This window comes from Ailuropoda melanoleuca, chromosome 13 (assembly GCF_002007445.2).
Source record: "Ailuropoda melanoleuca isolate Jingjing chromosome 13, ASM200744v2, whole genome shotgun sequence".
Taxonomy (NCBI): domain Eukaryota; kingdom Metazoa; phylum Chordata; class Mammalia; order Carnivora; family Ursidae; genus Ailuropoda; species Ailuropoda melanoleuca.
The window spans coordinates 21,433,071-21,455,004 of NC_048230.1; the positions used below are offsets into that span (position 1 = coordinate 21,433,071).

The following is a 21,934-nucleotide window of genomic DNA, read 5'->3' on the forward strand; positions in this document are numbered from 1 at the left end:
TAAGGGATTTCAGAGGCCTAGTTTGATCCTTCAGCTTGCACAGATTATACGTGAAATGTCTATCCGTGGGGATTTATCGCGTCTCCCTCATCCCGAGCTGCCTCTGTGAGCTCCCAGCATCTACTAGTGTCTTGTCCTCCTTGAGTTTCTCGAAAGCCACATTCTAATGAGGGATCAGGCTCCCGCCTCTGCCAAGGCAAGTGATGGGAGTGGACTTTCCTACGCCATACGTGTTCTAACACCTAACTCCCAATCTCCCCTCTCCTAGCTAACTATAAAAGATCAAGGGGACGTGACTGTGGAGATTAAGTAAAGGGAAATCATTATCTCTGACTGGTTCTGTCACTGACTTGATGTGTTTCCAGAAAAGTTAATGCCTGAATTCCCAGTGGGCTCACAAGGGCACTCCGGGGCTGCTCTGCCTTTGTCACAGCAGTGTTGGACAGGACAGGACAGTGGGACACACTGGAAGATGCAGTGGCCACATGGCCAAGTCGTGTACTATTTGACCTTAGATGGACACTCAGCGTATTCCACCTTCCATTTCCCTTCAGTGACTTTGGCCTTTGCAGATTTTCCGGTTTTCATTCATGTTGCCAGCCCTAGAATGGACTAGCTGTGGTCTAGCATCGACACAGTCACATACAGGATGTGCTTATTAGAAACCACTCCGTTGTACTTCTCAGTTTCCTCCCATGTGTCACGTACATGAGGAAGCGTCCTGAGCTCCGAGTTGTGGCTGCTGTCCTGTGCCACCTCATCCCCGCTTTCCAGGTCAGCGCACTGGTCCGGGGCTCCAGCATGCACACGGTCTCATCCGCCCGTGTGGCCTCCCGGGCCACTGCACTCGCTCGTTCGCTCAGCTCTTCTCGGTTTTCACTGAACCTTCACATACGGTCTTTCATTTAAACTTCCCAACAACCGAGTGACAGCACCTTCCCATTCTATCGCGAGGAGAAGTGGAAACCCAGAGAAGGCAAGTGACATGAGTCAGATCCCACAACTGTCGAGTGACAGTTCTTCTGATACAGTACCCTGAAAAGATGACGTAAGTAACGGGAGGAAGTTCCATTTCTGAAAAGTTTCGATATGAAATCTGAGGTGAAGCTTCCTTCCTGTGGGAATAGCAAGAGCAAAGCTCTCCAAAGATACGTCTGCTGTCCTGTTCTTCCGAGGGGCCAGGAGGGCCAGCCCAGCTTCAGATTCGCTTTCCTCACTCACAGAAAGCTGTGGGTTGGGGCCCGGCGGGTTCAGGGAGCGTGTCCTCGGGAGGGTAGCAGTCCTGGTACCAAGCTTCGTCAGGATGCAGGTCTCTGGGGATTTCCCACTATTTTTGGCATTTCCAGTGTGGGCTTTACTGTGGGTACAAAGCTGTTAGGACTTCAGGTACAGGTGAAACTGCTCGATGCTTCTGTCATTACAATATTATTTCTGGACGTGTTTGTTTTTGTTTAAATGATACAGTCGAAGCCATCTGGTTAGGACAACATCAGAGCCCCAGCATACTGTTCATAAACCTCCCACTGCCACCACCCCCTCCCTCAGCTCCCCCACATCTGAAATTTAATTCAAGTTAACTCCACAATCTGGGGCATGTGTTGTCACTGCAGAGATGTCCGTGCCAGTGGAACAGTTGGAGGTTTCAATTCCACAAGGATATAGCTTATTTATCAAAACAATATTTCAGGCAAGGAGTTTCACAGAACCTTTGGAGTTGCGGTTTGAGGTCCAAATAGAGTATCTGGCATCGTTCCCCACCTCCCCTCGTCCCTGTGGTCAGCCCCCCTATATCTGGTCAGCCCCCCTATATCTGGCCATCCGTGGAAAATTTTCCCATTCCCTGTGTGGAGAGGAAACCTCTCTGTGTTGCTATTAGGCATCTCAAACACCTTTATGGGATTCAACAATTCAGGTAGGACAGGCCTCTCTCTCCCTTATCACCGGCTTGTCTGCTGGGCTTGCAGATCTTTAGAAGACAGTCTTGTCTTTTTTTTTTTTTTAATTCTAGCCGGGGACGTCAAGATCCTTTCTTAGGCCAAAAGATCTCTGGCTTCCCCATTCTGCACATCCATTTATAAATCTGGTTTAAACCTATTGTGGGTTCTCCGTATCGTGCGAGCCTGTGCAGATGAAAGGAAACAGCTTGTATGTTTATGAGCAGAACAACAAACAGAGGGGGAGTCCAGCTGCACTTTGAAACTGACTGTTGCTTTGTTCTGGTTCCTCAACTCCTAGAAAAGAACAGCAGCTGAATCCCCCAACATGACTGTATTGGATCCTCCGGTTTATCTTCGTCAAAGACAAACTCTTGGCTGGAGCCCAACCTTATTTTCCACAACCAATTATCTTTTTAATCAGCCTGGGCCCCGTATGTTTCCTTTGTCTCATGACTTTTCACCGAACTCTGCCCTACATCATTTAGATTCATTTCTAGTGGCTTGCCGACTAATCTGACGTTCAGGTGAGGATCGTCGGACTGCTCTTTTTGTACGTGTGTGCACAGGGCGGATGTGTTTTCCCCCTTTTAATTTCAGAGGTGACCGCACCACGTTGGGGCCTTTGACCCAACAGGTGCACACCTCATGGAGGCAGTGAGCAAGAAAGCAAATGTAGGACGATCAGTATCTGCGATAATGAGCTGGGAGAACCAGAAGCTTTGACCTCCAGATGAGAGCAGAAACTTGAATGTTGTTGACTGATGGGATCTTTATGCCGCTAAGCCATTAGCAAGATGATCGCTCTCCCTCTGTAAATCCTGTAATGCTGGAGTGGAAAGTGGCATCTGGAATACTGTTTGGTTCTGATTCCTGCAGCTCTAGGAAAAAAAAGAATTTTAGACTCGAGGGAATTCAGCACAAGCAACAGAAATGATGAAGGAGTTGAAGGGGATCAACTCTAGGGGGAAAACATTATGAAGATAAAATACACGTAACTCAAGTACAGGAATGTAGCATCAGGACCCGTGGTTTACAGATCTCGTNCTCGAGGGAATTCAGCACAAGCAACAGAAATGATGAAGGAGTTGAAGGGGATCAACTCTAGGGGGAAAACATGAAGATAAAATACACGTAACTCAAGTACAGGAATGTAGCATCAGGACCCGTGGTTTACAGATCTCGTGAGAGTTCTGAACACTTGCCAGCTTGTGTTGCACGGTTCCCATTCATCCCAATCGTATAGCTTGGGAAGGTGACAACGTAACTTCCTCAAGGTCACTCAACCTGGCTCTGAGCTAAGAAGCAACAGAAGGCAAAGGAGTAGCTTTGGGGCTTAGGCCCAAGGCCCAAAGAGAAAATGAAAACCCAAGAGTTTGCCTGGCAGTGACGCGGACACACATGTGCTCATGAGGCTCAGTTGAAATGGGGCGAGCTGTAGCTTTCTCAAGACCCTTAAAGGTGAGCTCTTGACAAGCCAAAGGGAAAGAAGGGCCCCCCACACGGTTCACCCTCTTTTGATGTCTGAGCACACCAGACATCCAGCCAAGTGAGACATGTTCAAGGTCACAGGGATTAAACTCAGGCCAGCGATTCAGCAAACAATGGCCGAGCACCCAGGAGGTACCACATGTCATGCCAGGCTAGGATTGGGGTGCTGTACTAATTCAGTCTAACGGAGGAGGCAGGGGAGTGGCCCTCAGAAACAAAGCAGAGAGGTCATGACATTGAGAACTGAAGAAAAGAGAACAGAATTTTCAAAGTAAGGAGGCCAGTGGTTACCTGAGAGCAGTTTCTGTCAAATGGTGGAGGCAGGAGGCAGAAGCCAAGACTGACGAGAAGGTAAGCAAATATAGAATGAGTAGAAGCTACGCTTTCCAGAAGTTTGGCAGGGAGAGAGAAAAGGAATCTCTCCCGCCCACTCTTAAGGACTTAGGCCTCAATTTAGTCAACACATTTATTTTTGTCTAGAACTAGGGTGTACAGGGTGTTCCATAAAATTACGCTTCAGTAACTGATATTTGTAATAAAATGTATGTGGAATAATTACAGCTTTAAGTTGAAGAAGAAAACAATCACCTTCAGCCCTTAACACAATTTTGAGAATGATATCCTAAATTTAGACAGACATATGTTTCTCTACTTCTTCAGCCTATCCATCTTCCAAGTAAAAGTTCGCCTCACATTTACTAGAGACCTTTACAGTGTTTTAAGGAGCCAGTGGGTTGGCTCAGCGGTGAGCTACCAAAAGGTATAACATTCGGTGCCCCAAAATACACGCCGTGATTGGTAGCTTTGCCAGTTTCCGCGGTATAAATACTCCCACCGGGGCCCAGTTCAAACTTCAAAGGTGACATTAGGGGAGCGCGGAGTTGGAAAGCACACAGCTCACTGCTGCCCGGTGCTTCCGGCGTGCAGACACAGTAGCCTTAGAACCTCAAGAGTGTAGGCAATAGTAGAATGTGAAAGAATTCGGAAGACATGAATTTGGAGCATTGATTACCTTTGCTGTTAATCGTACATTAATGTAATTTAATTTTTAATTGGCTATTTAACAACCAGTTCTCAAAATTCAGTTGCCCTAGAGAGCCAGCGCGAACCGGCTCCAGCACACACCACTGGTGTGGGTTCAAACCTGTCTTCCCAACATTTGTGCACCTCGTTATTTCCTGTTATCCCACAGCGTTTGCAAACGCCTTAAACTCCTTAGTGTAATGGTAAAATGAAGTACAGTTGGCCCTTGAACAACAAGGGATTTAGGAAGCACCCCCCACCCACACTGTGCAGTCAAAAATTTGCACATAACTTTTGACGCCCCCAAAACTTAATGACTAATAACCTACTGTTGACTAGAAGCCTTACCAAATAACAGTTGATGAACATATTTGGTATGTGTATTATATGATGCATTCTTACAAAAAAGTAAGCTCGAGACAGTATTATTAGGACAATCATAAGGAAGAGAAAATGCGTTTACAGTACTGCACCATATCGAAAAAGATCTGCACGTGAGTGGACCCATGCAATTCAAACCCGTGTTAAGACATCTATAGATAGACCGACATTGATACGTGAACCAATAGTCCTATTACATATTTTAATCTCTCTGGGTAAACATACATTTTATTTCTATCTCTTATCAGTATTAGAAATATTTTATTGAACCACTGATGAAAAATAGGCATATCGCCTGACAACATGGTCCAGTGTCATCTCCAGTCATTCCAGGGATGTGATCACTGAGTACCCTTCCTGCCCCCACGACCTCTGAACAAAAGCGAAGGAGCACAAGCATTTGGGAGTGGTCAGCATACCACTGGGTGATCCCCAGGGCCTTCCATCTGACCTAAGTCTAAGAACCTTGCCTCGGTGTAGCCTTGCAAGAATGAAGTCTCTTCTGTTCTCTTTGCTATTCATTTATACATTCAATATATGATGTGCCAGGGACTGCACTAGTTCGGAGGGGTAAACAGGGAGTCCCACTAACTGCTCCCTGCCCTCCATGGAGCTTAGAGTCTAATGAGGAGAGAGTGTCTTTAATGATCTCACAAATATGTGTTGTCAAACCGTGCTGAGTTTTCTGAAAGAGATGTATGGGGCATTGGGAGAGCCTGTGGGTAGGAAATTAATCTGGAGGATCCAGAAGGCTTCCCTAAGAATGCAGCTATTGAAATGAGAGCTGAAGGGTGAAAGGCTGTCAGCCTGGAAAGGTGGGGGAGGCACATTCTGCCCAGGAAAAATGGCACATGTGAAGTCCTGAGCGCTGGGAGGGAACCCGGTGCACTGGAGGAACCCAGAAGGCTGGGTGGCTGGGTGGCTGGCCTGCGGTCAAGGGCGGCAGTGAGTTAGACGCTGGTGGTGGGAGCACCTCCCTAGGTCCCATGTAGGCTTTAGGTACTTAATTGAGAACGGTGGGAAATCATTGAAGAGGTTTAGGCAGAAGAGGGTGACAAGATTTCATTTTAATAAGATCTTTGGCTCGAGTTTAGGAAAGTCAGTGTTGGCAGTGGGGGATGGTGGAAGGCCGAGGAGGTGGCAGAGCTGAAAAGTAGATCCATTTGAGAGAGATTAGGGGACACGTTTGGCAGAACTTAATAATGGGTTGGATAGAGTTGGGACAAAGAGGCCACCGGGATGGAGTCCCCCAAAAAGAGACGGATGGGAAGATAAACAGGCTGAAGGGAAATGAGATCACTGATTTCATCTGACGTGTTGATCACGAGATGCCATGAGAAATCCAAGTAAGTGGAGGCATCATGTGGGCTGTTGAATGTGTGAGCCTAGCACTCAGAGAGGAGATGCGGACTGGAGAGAAGGTCCTGGAGACACTGGTCTATAGATGGAACTCAAGCCCTGGGTGTGCTGGATCCAAGGAAGAGTACAGAGTGAGGAGAGAAGGGGCCCCGGACTAAACCTTAAGGAACCCTTAGTTCTGAAGGCCGGTAGAGGAAGATGAGTCACGAAGGAGAAGTGGCCAGTGATAGGAAGAAAATCAAAGTCAGGGGGACCAAGACGAAAGAGTTCCAAGTGTCAAATGCTGTTGAATAGAGCAAGAATTTAAGAATGCCCATTGGAGCTGGCAACCTGGAAGTCATCGGTGACCTTAGCCAGGGTCATTCAGGGAAGGGACCAGGGCAGGGGGAGGTGAGGAGTGGGGGCCAGTGAGAGATGAGCCGGGAGGACATGCACGGGCTTCAGGTATGGCTGTGAAGGGAAGAAGTTCAGGCAGTGCCTGGAGGAGGGAAATGAGGAGTTGGAGGTGGGCTTTCCCAGAGGACAAAACCTATTTGTTTAAAGCTGATGGGAAGGCCCCAGTAGAGAGGGGATGGTCCGTGCCGTGAGGTTCTGAGCATGCAGGGGCCTGGGGGACTTAAGAAGGAAGAGGAGGGACACCCTCTCTGGGTGTGACGAGAGTCCTGCAGACACAGGCACCTTTGTGTGAGGGCAGGAAGTTGAGCAAATTTGCACCTGGGGACCTGTACGTTTTCCGGTGTTAAGTAGGGAATAAGGCCAATGGCTGAGAATTGCTGGGAGTGGGGCGGGGTGAAGGACTGGTCTGAACTGGTGGCTGGGGGGCGGTCGGTAAGGGTGCAGCACGGACGGTCCAGCCCGGGCCAGTGTTTGGCCACCCAGCGTCTGGAGCCCGGGAGCTTGGCTCTGCACTCCCGCTGCCGCTCGTGGTCCTGGCCAAAGCCCTTGGCTGTGTAAGCCTTCAGTTGCTCATCTGCAAAACGGGCATACTGCAGAGAGTTATCTTGGGAAATCAGTGAGAAAACACAGGTCGAGTGCTTAATCCAATGACTGCCATTGAACAAGGGCTCCGGAAAGGTAAACTGCGGCTGCTGTTCATGTTACCACCACGTACTTCGCATTGGTTCCAGCCTATGCCATATAGAGCCTTTGGAATCGGTTCCCTTTTAGGATTTCTGGGAATGGAATATAAATCTTGTGACACTGCACTGGGCACCTTGGGGAGCATGGGGGATCTTCTGAAACAGCATGACCCGTGGGGAGAGGGCCTGCGTCGAGCGGGGGACCTGGTGCCCCGTGGGCTCGGCGCTCTTCGCCTGCGGGCGTGTGTGGCGGAGGGGGCGTCCACAGAGGTCTCGGGAAGGAGTCCGCCCACACTGAATCTTTCAGTCACCTGGGATAGTGCACGTATGATCACCCCTGTCACCACTGTCACAGTCTGGGAAGGTAAGCCGCGCTTGACATTAGGCATTCCAGAGAGGAAGGTAGGAGGCGGGGAAGAAGCCCTTGGGCTCTCAGATGTGAGGAGAGGGCCTGGAGAGGGGGCGGCGTTTCCCTTGGGGCCCAGGAGCCCTGTGTCTCGGGCTCTGGCTGGCTTCTGAGGAGCCGGGGAAAGATGCACGATGCCGCTAAGCCAGGCCCATCCTGTCCACACCGTTTTTCTTGGCTTCCTCTTCCTTTTTCCTTCCTTCCCTCCTCCTGGAGCATGGAAGCTTCCATTTCTTTCTCCCCTGTTTCCCGAGACATTTCTCTCCCCTGTCTCCAGTCCAGCTCACTGGAGTGACATCTTGAGCCTGATCCTGCCGCATTAAAAAAATAAAAAAGCCTGCCCACACCGAGCCCTCCAGTGCCGATCTCTGCTGAGCGGAGGCAGACGGCGGAGCCTGAGTAAGCAGCCCCCCCTCTCCGGCCCGGTGCTGCCAAGACTGGTAAATGGGTTATTTGTGTACCCTTCCGTGCTCCTGCATCCCGCACCTAGCCCCCGTTCCCCCAAACCGGCGCCATCTAGTCCCGTGCAGACGCCGCCCAGCAGGGGTTAGCTGCCTCTTGACCTGTGTCTCTTCCCTTCCCACCATAGCAGTGAAGTTCAGAGGTCGTCTGGGAGTCGAGATCGACCGGCTAGGTTGTGTGTGTACCCCACGCCCTTGGCCCTTCTCAAAGTGTGGAAGAAATGGGTCATGCGAGGCCTAGTCCTCAGGGAACTCACCCGCAGGGGTACAGTCCGAGATGGGCAGGCTTCACACGCGCAGTTCCCAGGGGTACCAACAGGACCGCGGGCCTTGGCTGATGAGAAGCTGATCCGTAGGGTGGAGGTGACAGATGGAGGTGACGGGTGGAGGTGACGAAGACGGGTAAGGTAGGGGGTAGGGCGAGGTAAGGCAGGAGGGGCCCTGGGCAGCCTGCCCCAGTGCGCTTGGCTGGCTGCTCTGTAATTCGTGCTTCTAAATAAAGACCCTATGGCCACCTGCTTTCTCTGAGCCTTGTGTTATGTTTCCAAGTAGAGGTCCCGGGCGGGGGGGTCACCGTGGACCTCCTTAGTGCACCACAGGGCTTCTGGGGTGCAGACGTGGGCTTCTGGGCCCAAGGAGCAGCAGTGACGCAACCAAGGGCCCGTTTCTTAGCCAGAATCGAGGAGAACAAAAGTAGATTCCTTTGCGTGCATCATCTTTCGTAGACATGACAGACTTCTGACCTCCCCTGTGGGGTTTTCTCCTGCACATTCTTCCTGCAGCGAGAAATGAGTGTGCCCATGGCCATTCTTCTCCCTCCCTCCCACTCTCCCTTCCTCCCTCCCAGGCTTGGCCAAGATGGGGAGGCCGTAGTGTGGGACTCCTCAGAGCGGCTCACCAGATCGCGGCCTCAGTACCAAACACACTTCCAATTGCTACGCACATTCCAGTTCACAACAGCCCTCTGACAGGTAAAGATCATCCCCATTTTACAGATGGGGAAATCGAGACCCAGAGATGTTCAGGAACTTGTCCAAGCCCTACAGTGAGGAAGTGGCAGCCTAGCTTCAGGATCCATGCTCGCAACCACTGCCCTACACCGTCTACCCCTGAAAAGAAAGAAAAATCAGCTTTCTCCCCCTTCTGTGAGGCTCTGGGATGCCCATGGGCCCCGGCCGGTGGGTGGGAGGGCCAAACGTGCTAGATGCCAGCAGGCCTGCCCTGACACGGCGCTNTGACATGGCGCCGCCATTCACAGAGTCAATTTGTTCGTTACAGGGACCATGTGAGCAGGTGGGGAAAGAACTGCCATCCGAGGCCCAGAGAAGCCAGCCGAGACTAGGTCAAGATCACATGCGACTGAGATGTAAACCCAACTCTCTTCAAACACATCATAGCTGGGGCACGGCCTTGTTTTGACGCCAAGGTGAGGGAGCCCTGGCTTGCTGGGACTGAGCAGGCCATTCCTCCCCCAGTGGGGCTACACTGTAAGCCACGAAGGGGATCTGGGGTGAGGAAGCCTGGTTTAATGGAAAGAGAGGGTACTGGGTTAGGATCCAGAAGGCCCCAGCTTTTCCCATTACTCTCAGTGATTCGGGTTGAGACCCTACCCCTCACTGTGCCGCAGGAGCTAACCTGGGTCTCTGAAACCCCTTGTAGAGAAGACAACATACAATACCAGGGACAGGTGGGTGGAGGGCTGGGCCTCTCTCCTAGCCAGGAGGTCGGGCATGGTGGGTGGGGACAGCGGCTTGCCCTCCTGTCGTCACTCCCCCCCCCACCGCCGCCGGCTGCGGTCATGCCTGGGCGTGGAGGGTTCGGCATGCAGGACGCTGGGCTGCAGATAGTTCATTAGCTAGGCCTCTGGGGAAGGATGTGCCCCTGGGGAGCCTCCGGGCCAGCTGGCCAGTGGCACATAGCCCCTGCCCTCACGGAGTCTCCATTCCGAGGGAGCAACAGCTCCTGTGTCATCTGTCATTAGTCTAGGGGCGATATCCACATGTCCTATTGCTACTGTCCCCAAGTTGCCAGGGTCACAGCACTGCAGACTCAACCTGAGTCAGAGATAGGAGCAGGATCTTCAGAGAGAGCTGTGGGGGTCAGGGGACAGCAGAGGACACGAGACGGAGTACGGGGTGAGGCTGAGCGCAGGAAGAGGGGAAAGGGGTGGGAAGGGCGGGAGCAGAGAGGCCTAAGTCCCAGGGAGTATGTCCAACAGAGCAAAGCACGGAGTCTCCCCAGCTCGGCTTTGGAAGGAGAACCTTTGGGGTATGGAGTGGGAGGGCCTAGTGACTCCTAATCTTTCCCCTTGCGTGTCTCCTTCACCTTGGGGTTTCTTGCTCCAGTTCCAACCACTGACATCACGCTGACCCCAATAGAACATTTCCTTGAAGGCCGTGGCTCAAGTGTGAACCGAACCCTCTTCTGGATCTCCTGGCACCATGGAGACCTGCTGGAACTTTCAGAGGCTTGATTAAACAGTATTTGTTGAATGAATGAGCACTAAGGGAGAACAGATGGGTATTAGCGAAAGATGTCCACAAGGCTTAAGAATAGCCCGGCTCACAGAGCCTGGGTTTCAGAAGCTGCCCCTGCCAGCCTTGGTGGGCTCTGGCCTGGCCTGGGCCCCTTCCTTCTGGCTTTCTAGGGAGAAGCCAGTCGAGGCCCAGCGCCACGGGGTTCCTTACTGGTGCCCAAGAAACAACGTGGCCCTCTGCAGCCCACCTAAGCCTTGCACTTTCGTCCCCTTCCCCAGGCGATGACACCTGGATGGAAGGCCCTATTCTCGGGGGCATGGCTTTCCTTGGGTGGATGTGAAGGTACCCCTGTTTCTTAAGCTGGGCCGATTCGGGAGGAATGGGAAGCATGCCCACTCTTACCCAGAGCGCCCTGGGCAGGGCCAGGGTATCAGGCAGCTCAGACCTGAGCTTCTGGAGCCTATGGTGATCCCCGTGCAAGCACCAAACCGGCACTGACAGCGTCGGTTTCCAGAGCCTGCTGCTCCGCTCCCCGGGGCCTGCTTGGCCCGGCTCCCCGGCTTGGCTGCAGACCAAGCCAGAGGCAGGGGCTGTGCTGGCTGTTCCATGCACTTTGTGTCCACCGTGTGGAAGAACCATCCCGAAAGCCTGGGTTCGCGGAGTGATGGAAGGGCAGCCCCTCCTCTGCCCTGCCCTCTCCCCTCCCACCACAGGGCCCCTCCTGCATCGGACTTCCCAAGCTGTGTTGTTGCAGGTAATTAAAGGGTTTTAATTAAATTAGGATCCCATCTGGCTGGGATCAGCCAGGCCCTTAACGAGGATTGTGTGTCACCAACATCAGAACGTGGATGGGGACTCAGACATGCGGGGGTTGAATTTGGGGACTGGAGGCCTTTCAGACGGGGTGGAGAACCCTTCGGAGCCCTCCAGGGGCTCCCGGCCACGCTGCAGCAGCTCATTCCACCTCCGAAAATGGAGGCTGTGTGTGTGCCCTGATGCCAGGGAGCCAGGGGCAGGAACAGAGCTCTCCCGGGTTCGTTCTTGCCCCCCAGCCCGTAAAACCTGTCTGATGCGCGGCAAGATCCGTGAGCATCATCTCATTTCTCCCGGTGAGGAAACAGGTCCGCAGAAGGAAAGTGCTCGAACACAGCCACCGGGTCAGGCGGGGATAGATGTAACTGTGAGAAGTGGAGACTCAAAGCACAGTGGCTTACATAAGGCAGACATTTGATTTTTCTCTCACAGAGAAGTCTGAAGGGGGAGGCAGCCCAGGGCCAGCGCGGTGTTTCTGTTCCACACTATTTCCTGTGTCACGAGGCATCCAGGAACCCAGGCTTCCCCTAGCTCCTCGCTCGGCCTCTTCCAGGATGTGACTCTTAGGCCCACGGTCCAAGATGGCGGCGAGAACTGTCCTTCAACTGTCTTATCAACTGTCTTTCTAGAAGTTGCCAAATAACCCTTTGACTTACATGTCACTGGCCAGATCTCAGTCACATGACCACATCTAGGTGCAAGAGAGGCAGAGAGATACACTAGTTATCACGGGCAGCCATATGCCCAGCTACACACTGAGGATTCCATTCCTATGGAAAAGGGGGAAATGGATACTATGGGACAATGAGCGGCCTCTGCCTCCTGCGTTATGGGGCAGAACCAGGCCAGGAAGCCGGGTCTCCTCCCTCCAGCCTGGGGGCCCTTCCGCCCAGCTACTCCAGCAGCAAGGCTGAACTGTCGTAAACCCAATAAACCCACGTCTGAAAACAAAGGGGGAAGAGGTAACGTTTGTGGAGGAAAGTCTTTTAATCNAACCCCCCCCCCGCTCCGAGGTAGGAGGGGCCCTTAGGATTTCACCTAAGGAGGCCTGGCGGATGACGTCCTTTGCCCAAAGCCACCCAGCTAATGAATTCCAGACCCAGGATCGGGACGCAGACATCAATTCCTGCAAGGACACATGTCAGTTCGGGGGCAGCCTCCGTGGTTTGGGAGGTGGCCCCAAGATGATGGACTGGAGCGCTTTGAAGTAGGCATCTGTCGCCTGGATGATCCAGTCAACTCTTCAGCTTGGCAGGCCGACAGGACACAGGGGTCCCGTGGAACCAGAGCCCAGCCCCTGACACTGAGTGCCAGGTCTCCTCCGGCGTTCGCACTGTGCGGATGGCGGCAGCGGCCACTCCAGGACTTTGGCGTAATTGGCAGGTGCCACCCCACCCAGTCTTGCCGCCTTCTGGTGGGGCTGGTAGGGCGTCTCTTCGCCTGTCGCCCCAGCCCCCGGTTCTCCTTGCAGTACCGTGGGACTCAGAGTCTCTGGAAGTAACATTTCTCTGTCCCACTCCTAGCCATGGCATTGGATCGCTTCCCAACCCAGAGCAACTGGTTCATCGTGTCTCCCACAGCCCCCTACAACTACCCGGCTTGATAATCCAGGTCCCCGGTCACCCTCTGACCTTCTGCTGCCTCCATCTCCATACACCCCCTTCCCCCACTTCCCTACCCACCCACCACCTCGTGCAGCCTCTGAGCAATGGGCCTCGCCTCAGGAGACTGCCACACGCAAGGTCACCAGCATCCCTGCCAAGGATGGGGAAGAGGGTGACTCAGTTCCCGCTTGCTCATGCCGGGGAGGAGAAATGAGGGGGAAGGAGGAGAGAGGAGGGACCTAGACACCTATTGCTTTTTCCATAAGCTTCATTCAGAGGAAGACTGGGCTTTGCCGCCAGTCATGGATTCCCTCTTGTTCGCTTCACAGACTGCTGGGAAGATTCACCCCATCAGGGATGGGGACCCTGAGGCCTCGACAGTACCTGTGCCCAAGGCCCAAGGGCGGAGGCAGCCTCTGGGTGTGCTGAGAGCAAGCTTTCCCACCCGACTCCATATTGCAGTTCCTGCCCTCGGGAGACCCCAGTCTGATGGGGGAGGCACAGGTTGGCCTCACCGGCTCTTCAGTCGGATGTGGGGTTACAGACCCTTCCTCCTCAGTCCATAGGGCGATATGGGCCGTGACCATATTCAGATGAAGGAGACAAGGACTCTGCTCTGGGGCAGCTCCCCCGCTAGGTTGAGCAGATGGGGGAGAGGGGTCCGGACCGCGGGACCAAAAGCCTTGTCACTGAAGGGCAGGGGTGGGGTAGGAGCTGGAGCTTCCTTCTGGGAGAGGAGACAGGTTCATTCCAGAGGAATCTGCCCTCCTGTGTTTGAAAGGCAAGATCAGACAATCAGAGAACGCTTGGTAGGGACTGTGGGTCCATTGCCCCTGGGAAGATGTCATAGGGGAGCAGAGGTTGGCGCCTTTGTAATGAGAGACAGTTGGATAGACCTCTTACGTTTGTGAGGCCCAAGGGGGCATAGGAAATATCTGGTGGTGGCAAGGATATCAGGACCCAGAGGTCTGTTCCAAAAGAATTACAACTCGGGAAAATCTATTAGCAGGATCCCAGCTGAGAGGAGCAGCCAGGTTAGCGGGGAAGACAGAAAAGGAGGGATGAGGCAGCGGAGTGTGTGTGAGGGTGAAACGAAGTTATTAAATTGAACCCACCCCCTGCTCAGGCAGAATGTGCCAGGCGGGCCAGCCCTCCAGCTGTCCGTAGCATCTGGCTCTCCACGAAAGAGGAGCCAAGGGGGTGGGGCAGAGTGTCCCCTGGTCCTGCGGATAGTTCAGCCAGGCCAGGTGAGGAGGGCTCAGGACCCCTGCCCGGCTTCTCTTCCTCCCGCGCCCACATGGCTGTGGGAGGTGGTGGGATCTGGGGGGCATCGGCAGGTGAGAGAACACATCAGATTCCAGCAGCTCCCAGCCCTCCCCCCACCAAGGCAGAGCCTGAGCCCCTGGGCCTGTCTGAATTCTGAGCACCTGTCCCCATGGCCCTGTGGGGGGAGTGTCTCAAATCTCTGCTCAGGAGAGGCGGCCCCAGGAGGCATGGTGCCCGGGAACGCTGGGACACGAGTGTGAGCTTGCATCATGTGCCCTTTCTGGGTCACTTCGTACAGCAAGGTGGCTGCGAAGGCCTCATCCAGCTCTGCTCTGCAGTGAGAGGAGCCCTGGGCCGTGCTGAGTGCCGGTAGGCAGAGGAGACAGGCTGGGGGTGGCAGGCCCCCCTTCCCCTCATGCTAGGACTCTCCTTGCTGTGGCTGCATGGCCAAAAGGGACCCAGGGGACCTGAGTGCTGCCATCCCAAGCGAGCAGACCTAGGGCGACCTTAAAGAGGGCACTGTGATCTTGGTGCTTGGGACTCAGTGTTCTGCTCACTGAGCCCCAAAGGGCCCAGCTGACTCCCAGGCGAGGTGCCACCGGCAGACATCCACCCCCAAGGCCCTCCCCTCACCTGGGGCAGGGGAATGGCTGCTTTCAAGCCTCCTTCTGTCCCCACTTACCCCAACCCAGCCTGTTCCTACCCCTGTGCATCATCAGACTGAAACCCCAATACCCCAATTCTCTGAAAGGACCCTCCCAGGAGACTTCCCCAGGAGAAGCATCTGGAAGTCACAGTTGGGAGAGCGCCTCAGAGGTGTCCTTTCATGTTAGGGAGCCATAGAGGAACGGAGAGGTCATATGAGTGGTCCTCACAGCGCGGTCCCTGGGCCAGGAGCACCGGCATCTACCTGGGTCCTCGTCCGAAAGGCAAATCCTTACTCCCCACCCCAGACCTACCGAATTAGAAACTCGGGCCCAGAAATGCATGTGTTAACCAACACTCAGTGATTCAGATGCCCACTCACACTGGAGAAGCTCTGGGTTGGGCAAGCTCCTGCTTTCACAAAGAAGCAGAAAGAGATCCAGGGAGGAGAATGGACTTGCTCCAAGGCCACGGAGCAAAATACTGACCGGGCGAGAGCAAGGGCCCCCCACCCCAGGCCCACCCAGATGGAACCTAGGGAGGCAATGAGAAACCCAAGGGCCCATCCCACCTGCTTTTTCCTCCCCAGGCTGCTTTGCGGCTGCCACCCCCACCCCCCCAGGAGTGTCGCCCAGCCTTCCCGACAGCTCCAGAAAGGGCCGGAGAGGGAAGCCCTGAGCCCTCGGTGAGCGACAGCTCCAGCAGCTGGTGGAGCCCCGCAGCTCTGGTCTCCAGGAGACGTCCTGCCACCGTCTGAGCGAGGCTGGCTGACGGTGGGGCACCCAGGGCACTTTCCCTCCCCGGACAATTCGGAATCCAGTGACTCGGGAAAGCTTTATTCCCTGCTCCAGAACAAGACTCTGCACACAGAAGTTGACAATCAGGTGATTCCACGCCCCCCCGCCCCTCCCCCACCCACAGACAGACACCACAGAACAGGTCCAGCACGCCCTTGATAGTCTGGCGTCCCCCAGCCCCATGGGCCAAGAGGGGAGGTGCCGGCTCTATCCAGGGGAGCCCCAGGCCCACAGGCAAGGCTCACTGGCTAGACAAGGACACTCCCAGAGGAGCCAGCAGGGGGTGGGGTGGCGGAGGGACACAGCGCAAGGGTGGGCTTCCATCTGTGGCCTTGGTGTTGGGAGAACCACAATCACCCTCTGTCTCAGCTTAAGGATGGGTGTCCCGTGAGCACGAGGGTGGGCAGGGGCGCGGGGGTACGCAGCCATGGCAGGAGAGGGAATTTTGGAAAGCGATGGCCTGCCTGGGAACAGAGGGTCTATTTGTCAAGACATCAGAAAGACTTCAAGGGTCACCACTTCAGCCTCAAGCCAAGCTCAGCCCACAGTCCAGGACAAGGGCTTACAGGGGGGCCCCCCTCGTCCTGCCCCCTGCCCCTCCCCCCTCCCGGAGCTGGCTCCCAGGCAGCCCCATTTCTGCCATCCTTTGTCGCCTACTTGGCGTCCAGGGTGATGAAATGCCCTTCTCCTTGGTGCCGCTCTTCCTCAGGATGGCAAGGAGGGAGCCCAGGCTTTCGGCTCCTCTCCGTCCCTTTACTGGGGCCACACTAAGAAGCCTGCACCCAGCATCTTCTTGCTCCTCCGTGGGGAAGCCCTGCGGGGCTGCGCAGAGAGCCCACTCCTCCCCCAGAGCGCCCGCATCCCAGTCGCTCCACCACCGCAGGCTGGGCCAGCCCTTGGGACCCCCTCCCCGCCACCGCTGGAGACTCGGCCCTGGCCTCACGTGGCATCTCCTCCTGTCCACCCCCCTCCCTGCCTGAGGTCCCTGCCCTGCCCTGCCCAGCATCCAGCCCGGTGGCCTCCCCCGTGGGCAGGCCTGTCCTTCCAGCCCCGGCCTGGCCTCTGTGGCCTGCCCAGGGTCAGCCGGAGGGGTAGTAGGGAGTACCGCTGTGGTAGTTGTAATCCGGGCACACCTTCTGGACCAGCCTGTAGTCCGTACTGTAGAAGGCGATGTAGACGCAGACGACTTTGAAGGGCTGCGAGCAGCTCCAGGCGGCCGAGCTCTGAGCGTGGTCTCGGGAGCAGGTCTTGGCCGGGTCGTGGGTGCAGAGCGAGGTCCGGCGGCCCCGTTCCACCTTCTCCCACTCCATCCGGCAGTTGAAGATTTTGGAGGCCTTGGCTTCGATGAAGATCTGCTGCTCCTGGTGGAACTCTACGGCTTTACTGGGGGGCACGAGGCTGATGGAGATGTTGCCCTGGCCCGTAGCGTTGTGTCGGAAGTGGACGCTGAAGGTCCCGTTGCCGTGGTCCACGATCTTCCCCGTGACCAGCAGGTTCAGGGCCACCGTCTTGATGTTGGAGTAGAAGTCACCCCAGCCGAAGATTTTCTTCACCTTGGCCGAAGGTGGGGGGCTGTGGTTCGGGCGGTTGGGGGGCTGCCCAAGGACCCCCCATGCCTCCCCGGGCGGAGCCAGCAGCCCTAGGAGAGTGGAGTTGGCCACGGAGCGGGACTTGGGCGAGATGTGGCCCCGCTTCCGAGGCATTCGGGGCCGGGGCTGGCTCTCGTGGTCATCGCGCTCGGGGTCCTCCGAGCCGGGAGGGCCATCATCCTGGCCGTAGATGACCTGTGGAGGGAGTTGGCAGGAGAGTGAGAGCCCTGTCCCCCAAGGGCCCAGGAGTTCTGGTCCCTGTTCCCCACCAACAGCCTGTCCCTTCCACTGACCTGAGATTGAAGGAACTCCCCACACCCGCACATCACCCACTTATGCTAGGGGTTGGGTGTACACGCTGGCTTGTGTCATGGTCCCAGCTCACCTTCTGACATTTGGGTCACTCCCGTCCCCTCCCCCCCACCGTCCTGCCTCTGGCCACTGCTCAAAGTCTGGAAAGAGGATCAAGAATTCTCTCCAGTGGACCAGAGAGACACAGTCCCTGCCCCTAGGGACTCTCCAGTCTGATGGGGGAGGCCCAGCTCCCGATCTTGGGAGAGTCCTCCTCTGATGTCAGAAGCATAGCCTTGTGCTGACGGAGCCCCCAGTCTCAAGGAGAGGCGATAAGGTCACAATTTCACAGAGGAAATTCCCTGCCTCTGAGAAATTCACAAGGTGAACAGGAGAGCTCCATCCATCTGCTGGGAGAGCCCCTGGGTTGACCGGAGAGAGGCAGCGCCTGCTTTTTGGTGCTTCCTAGTCTGCCCGATGAGACACCACCACCCTTAACCTGAGGAAGGGTTTTTGTCCCCTGAGGCTAAGAGAACCAAAAGACAATGGACAAAGAAAGCAGAGCCCAGTGACATTTTCTATCACATACAAACGGGGTTTAGGTTTAGGCACGGGGGACGGGAGTATGGTTTTGAGGAAAAGGACAGGTCAAGATGTGGGGCCGAGGCTTCTCTTTTGGCAGGAGGACTAGGAGGAGCCCGAGAGTGAATTCACAGCCAGGATGGCCAAGATACGGAAGGTCAGAAACTCTGGGGATCACCGATGGTGATGCGCCCGGACATTTACGGCTCACAAGGCAGGAGTTCTTAGGCCCATTCTACAGATGAGACTGCCAGGATTCAAAGGTGGCATCCCTACAAGGCTGAGTCACATAGGGTCAGCCCTCCCCTTCCACCGCTCACTCCCGGCCTCAGGCACCAGATAGGTCCCTTTATGGAGGTTCTGTCCAAGCCCATCCCCACCTGGAATCTTGTGCCAAACTGCCAAGGCTTGGCCAGCCTCTGCTGGACCGGCTGTGGCAACAGGCAACACCTGGGAAGGCCCCCTGGAAGAGCTGTGGAGAGGGCCAGCAGGACAGCATGACCCAGCTCAGACACGGGCCGCTCAGGAGGGCATCAGGGACTAGACGAGGTTTCCTGAGGGCAGCCGCCCAGTGTGTGCTTACTCAGCTTCTAAAGAGAGTAGTTACCCTCTGTGTCTGTGTTACCAGCACTAGGGGCACCAGCCCACAGCGGGCAGCGGTGGCCTCTGGGAGAATGGGGGAATGCCTGAGGGCAGAGCTCTGGAGGGCTCCAAAGTGGCCCCTGGGGGTCTTCATGCCGAGCCCCCCTTCTGGCTCGGGCCATGCCCTCAGAGGTGTGCTAGGTGGCCCTGACTGCTAGGCCCCAGGGGTAGGGTGGAGGGACAGCCAGGAGGGCCTGGGGCTGCAGACGCGTGTTTACTTGGCCCTGGGGGTCGCCGCTGAATGGCTGGAGGGTGGGGAGAAGGGTCCCGGGCGGCGGGGACGCGGCGAGCGAACGCACGGGGAGCGGGCTCTGGGGCGCTCCGCTCAGCTGCCGCGGGCGCCCGGGGCGGGAGCCGCCTGCCCAGGTCCTGTGGGGCTCGGGCTGCGCGCAGCCGGGAGAGGAGAGGAAAACAACAGGCGGGGAGGGAGGGAGCGGGAGGGAAGGCGCGAGCGGGGGCCGCGGGGGGCCGTCCCCTGCCTGGACAGGCTCCGCGCGCCGGGGGACCCAAGCCCCGGGCCCTCGGGGTCCCCGAGGTCAGAGAAGAGCCCAGGGCCCCAGACCTGGCAGACGGTCAGCTCCGCCACCCACCCCCACTCCCCTTCGGCGCGTTCCGGGGCATCGAGACGGGGTCGGGTAACCCCCTTGGCGCCCCGCTGCTGTCCTTTTCCCTCGTGCTGGTCGCACCTCCCGCCGCCGGCGGCCGAGTGGGTGGGCCAGCCGAGCACCCTCTCCCCGCCCCTATTAACCCTTGCGGTCCAGTCTCGGTCCTCGGACCCGCCCTCTCTCCCGGCCTCCGGGCTTCCCCTCCATCCCGGGGATGTCGGGGGGAAGGGAGAAAGTTTCCGGGCTCTCCCCCGTCCTCCGGGCCCCCGCCCCTCGGCGCGGCTTCCCGCGGGCCACTCACCAGATAGAGGCTGCCCTGCACTAGGAACACGAAGCAGCAGCGAGTCAGTTGCATCCTCCTCCTTTGCTCTCGGGCCCCTTGCTCTCCTCTTTGCCTGCCGGGCTCCCAGGCCCCTGCCTCGCCCCTGCTCCTTCAGGCGCGCCGTCCCATGCTCCAGTCCCCGGCGGCTCGCGGCCCTCCCCTCTGCCGGCCGCCCGGGACCGACCCCGCCCCCTCCGGTCCAGCTGTGCAGCCGCCGCCCCCCTCCCCCGGCCCAGCTGTGCGCGGCACGGCCGCCTCTCGAGGTCCCAGATGTGCGCCCCGAGCGCCTCGAAGGGCCCCAGCCGCGCGGTGCCTCTGCCTCTCCAGATTCGCGCTCGGCGCCCCCCTCGGTCCAGCGGCGCCGCTCTCGCCCAGATGTGCTGGGGACCCGCGCGCGCGCCCGTCCCTGGCGCTAATTCCCCAGACCAGACGGCCCCTCCCGCCCCGTCGCGGCGCGCCCCCTGGCGGACGCCCCGCCGCGCCGCGCCCCGCCGCCCGCTCCCCGCGCAGCACCCCGCCAGACTGGAGCGCTCCTGGCGCCCAGGCGTCTCCCGCTTCCTCGTCCCTCCCACCGGCGGCGGCGGCGGCAGGTACGGTGAGCCCAGCCGGTACCTCCGGAGTTAACTCCTCCCCTGCCGGCCCGCAGCCCGGGGACCTAGGACTAAGGGGGCAGGACGCGGGGGCGGAGGAACACTCGGCGAGGAGAGGAGAGGGTGGTGGCCCTGGCATAGGGACCTTACCCTCTCCATCCCTCTAGCAAGGCGCCTGCTCCTCCGCAGGGGGCATTGGGAACCTGGTGCCCTACCCTGAACCCCAGGAGACCTGGACTTGGGAAAGGTTATTTTTTCCAAACCCATTCCTACAGCCAAAAAGAACGTCAATAACGAGTAGCCTATTCCCCACAGCGGAAAGTCACTTTCTTTCTGCAAGACTTGCTTCTGTGCGGAGGGAAGTTCTTCTTGGTGTCTAGCCTCTACTCCCTTGTTATAATGTCAGTTTTTTTCCTCTTCGACTTTACTCAGAGGGGCTGGGATAGCACCCCCCACACACACCCTGCCCAGTCACTGTGACAGGAAACTTTTGGCCAGAGCCCTGGGCTGAAAAGGTCACTGGGGGCCAGGTTGAATTCTGGGGCTGGGGTTAGATATAAGCCGCCTGAGAAGCTGAGGACTGAGGGGGGCAAGGTCTCCCCGGAAGCTGTGTCTGCATTCTTCACTGTTTCCCCTCCCTGTGACTCAGGGAGTGACCAGGCTGGGACACGGTGCTCCTATCCCAACGGGGTCCTTCATTATCTCTGACCTCTGCAAACCTCCAGGGCCGGGAGGAAGAGCAGGACCCCGATCTGAAATCCCCAAAGGTGGGTCTCGCCCTCCATCATCCCACTCATATCCATGTTTCCTTGCTGGAATTCCAGGACCCCTGGAGTCCTTAGGAAAAGCAAAGGTCAAGTCCTAGCACCCCTTGGAGACTGTGAGGGTGGGGAGGTACCCCAGCAGTTGGAGTGGCCCCAGCTTGGGCCGGGGTCCAGGGAGCACGCCGGGCGGGCGCTCTGCTCTGTGGCCCTCCAGGCCCAGCTTGGTCTCTGGCTGCAGCCCCCAGCACGCGCCCAGCCTCCTCCCCCACCATCTGCCAGGCGGGTGCGCGGGGAATGCAGATGAATCTTAATATCAGCCTGGGCCAAGTGCGATGAGGGAGACAGATTTTGCAGAACCCAGACAGCATCGCAGAGCCCCCTGCTTTCCCCAGGCACCCTGGGCAGTACCAGCCCTTCCCTGGTGGGGTGTGTGTGTGTGTGTGTGTGTGTGTGTGTGTGTGTGCATGTCTCTCAAAGACCCCCAAAGTCAGGGGAAGAAGGAGCAGATAAATCTTTGTCTGGCCTCCGAGCCTCTGGTCCGGCTGGGAGGAAGAAGCTGTCGGCCTGAGCGTGGGCAGCTGGTTCCAGCGCTCAGCCAGGCAGAGGCGTAGCTGGGCCCACTCCCTGTCCATCCCCAGGAGGTCCTAGCCCCAGGAGAGCAGTACGGCTCTGGAGAACGAACACATGTTTTCAGGGCAGCCAAACCTGGATGCCACTCCAGGCCTGGCTGTGTGACCTTGGGCAGGTTGCTTTGGTTCTCTGATGCCAGTTTCCTGATCTGTTGTTGCAAGAACTCAAAGAGACAAAATGTGC

The 21,934-nt window shown here is 56.8% G+C and overlaps 1 protein-coding gene across 1 annotated transcript; it reads right to left on the minus strand.

Annotated features, from left to right (window-relative positions):
• Positions 1-15,764: 15,764 nt before the first annotated feature.
• On the minus strand, positions 15,765-20,209 carry NXPH3 (neurexophilin 3). Its single transcript, XM_002923736.4, has 2 exons — positions 19,747-20,209; positions 15,765-17,520 (listed from the first exon to the last, which is right to left on the minus strand). Exons 1-2 carry the CDS (start codon positions 19,798-19,800, stop codon positions 16,816-16,818), a joined length of 759 nt encoding a protein of 252 aa, XP_002923782.1. The 5' UTR covers positions 19,801-20,209; the 3' UTR covers positions 15,765-16,815.
• Between the last annotated feature and the right edge of the window lie 1,725 nt (positions 20,210-21,934).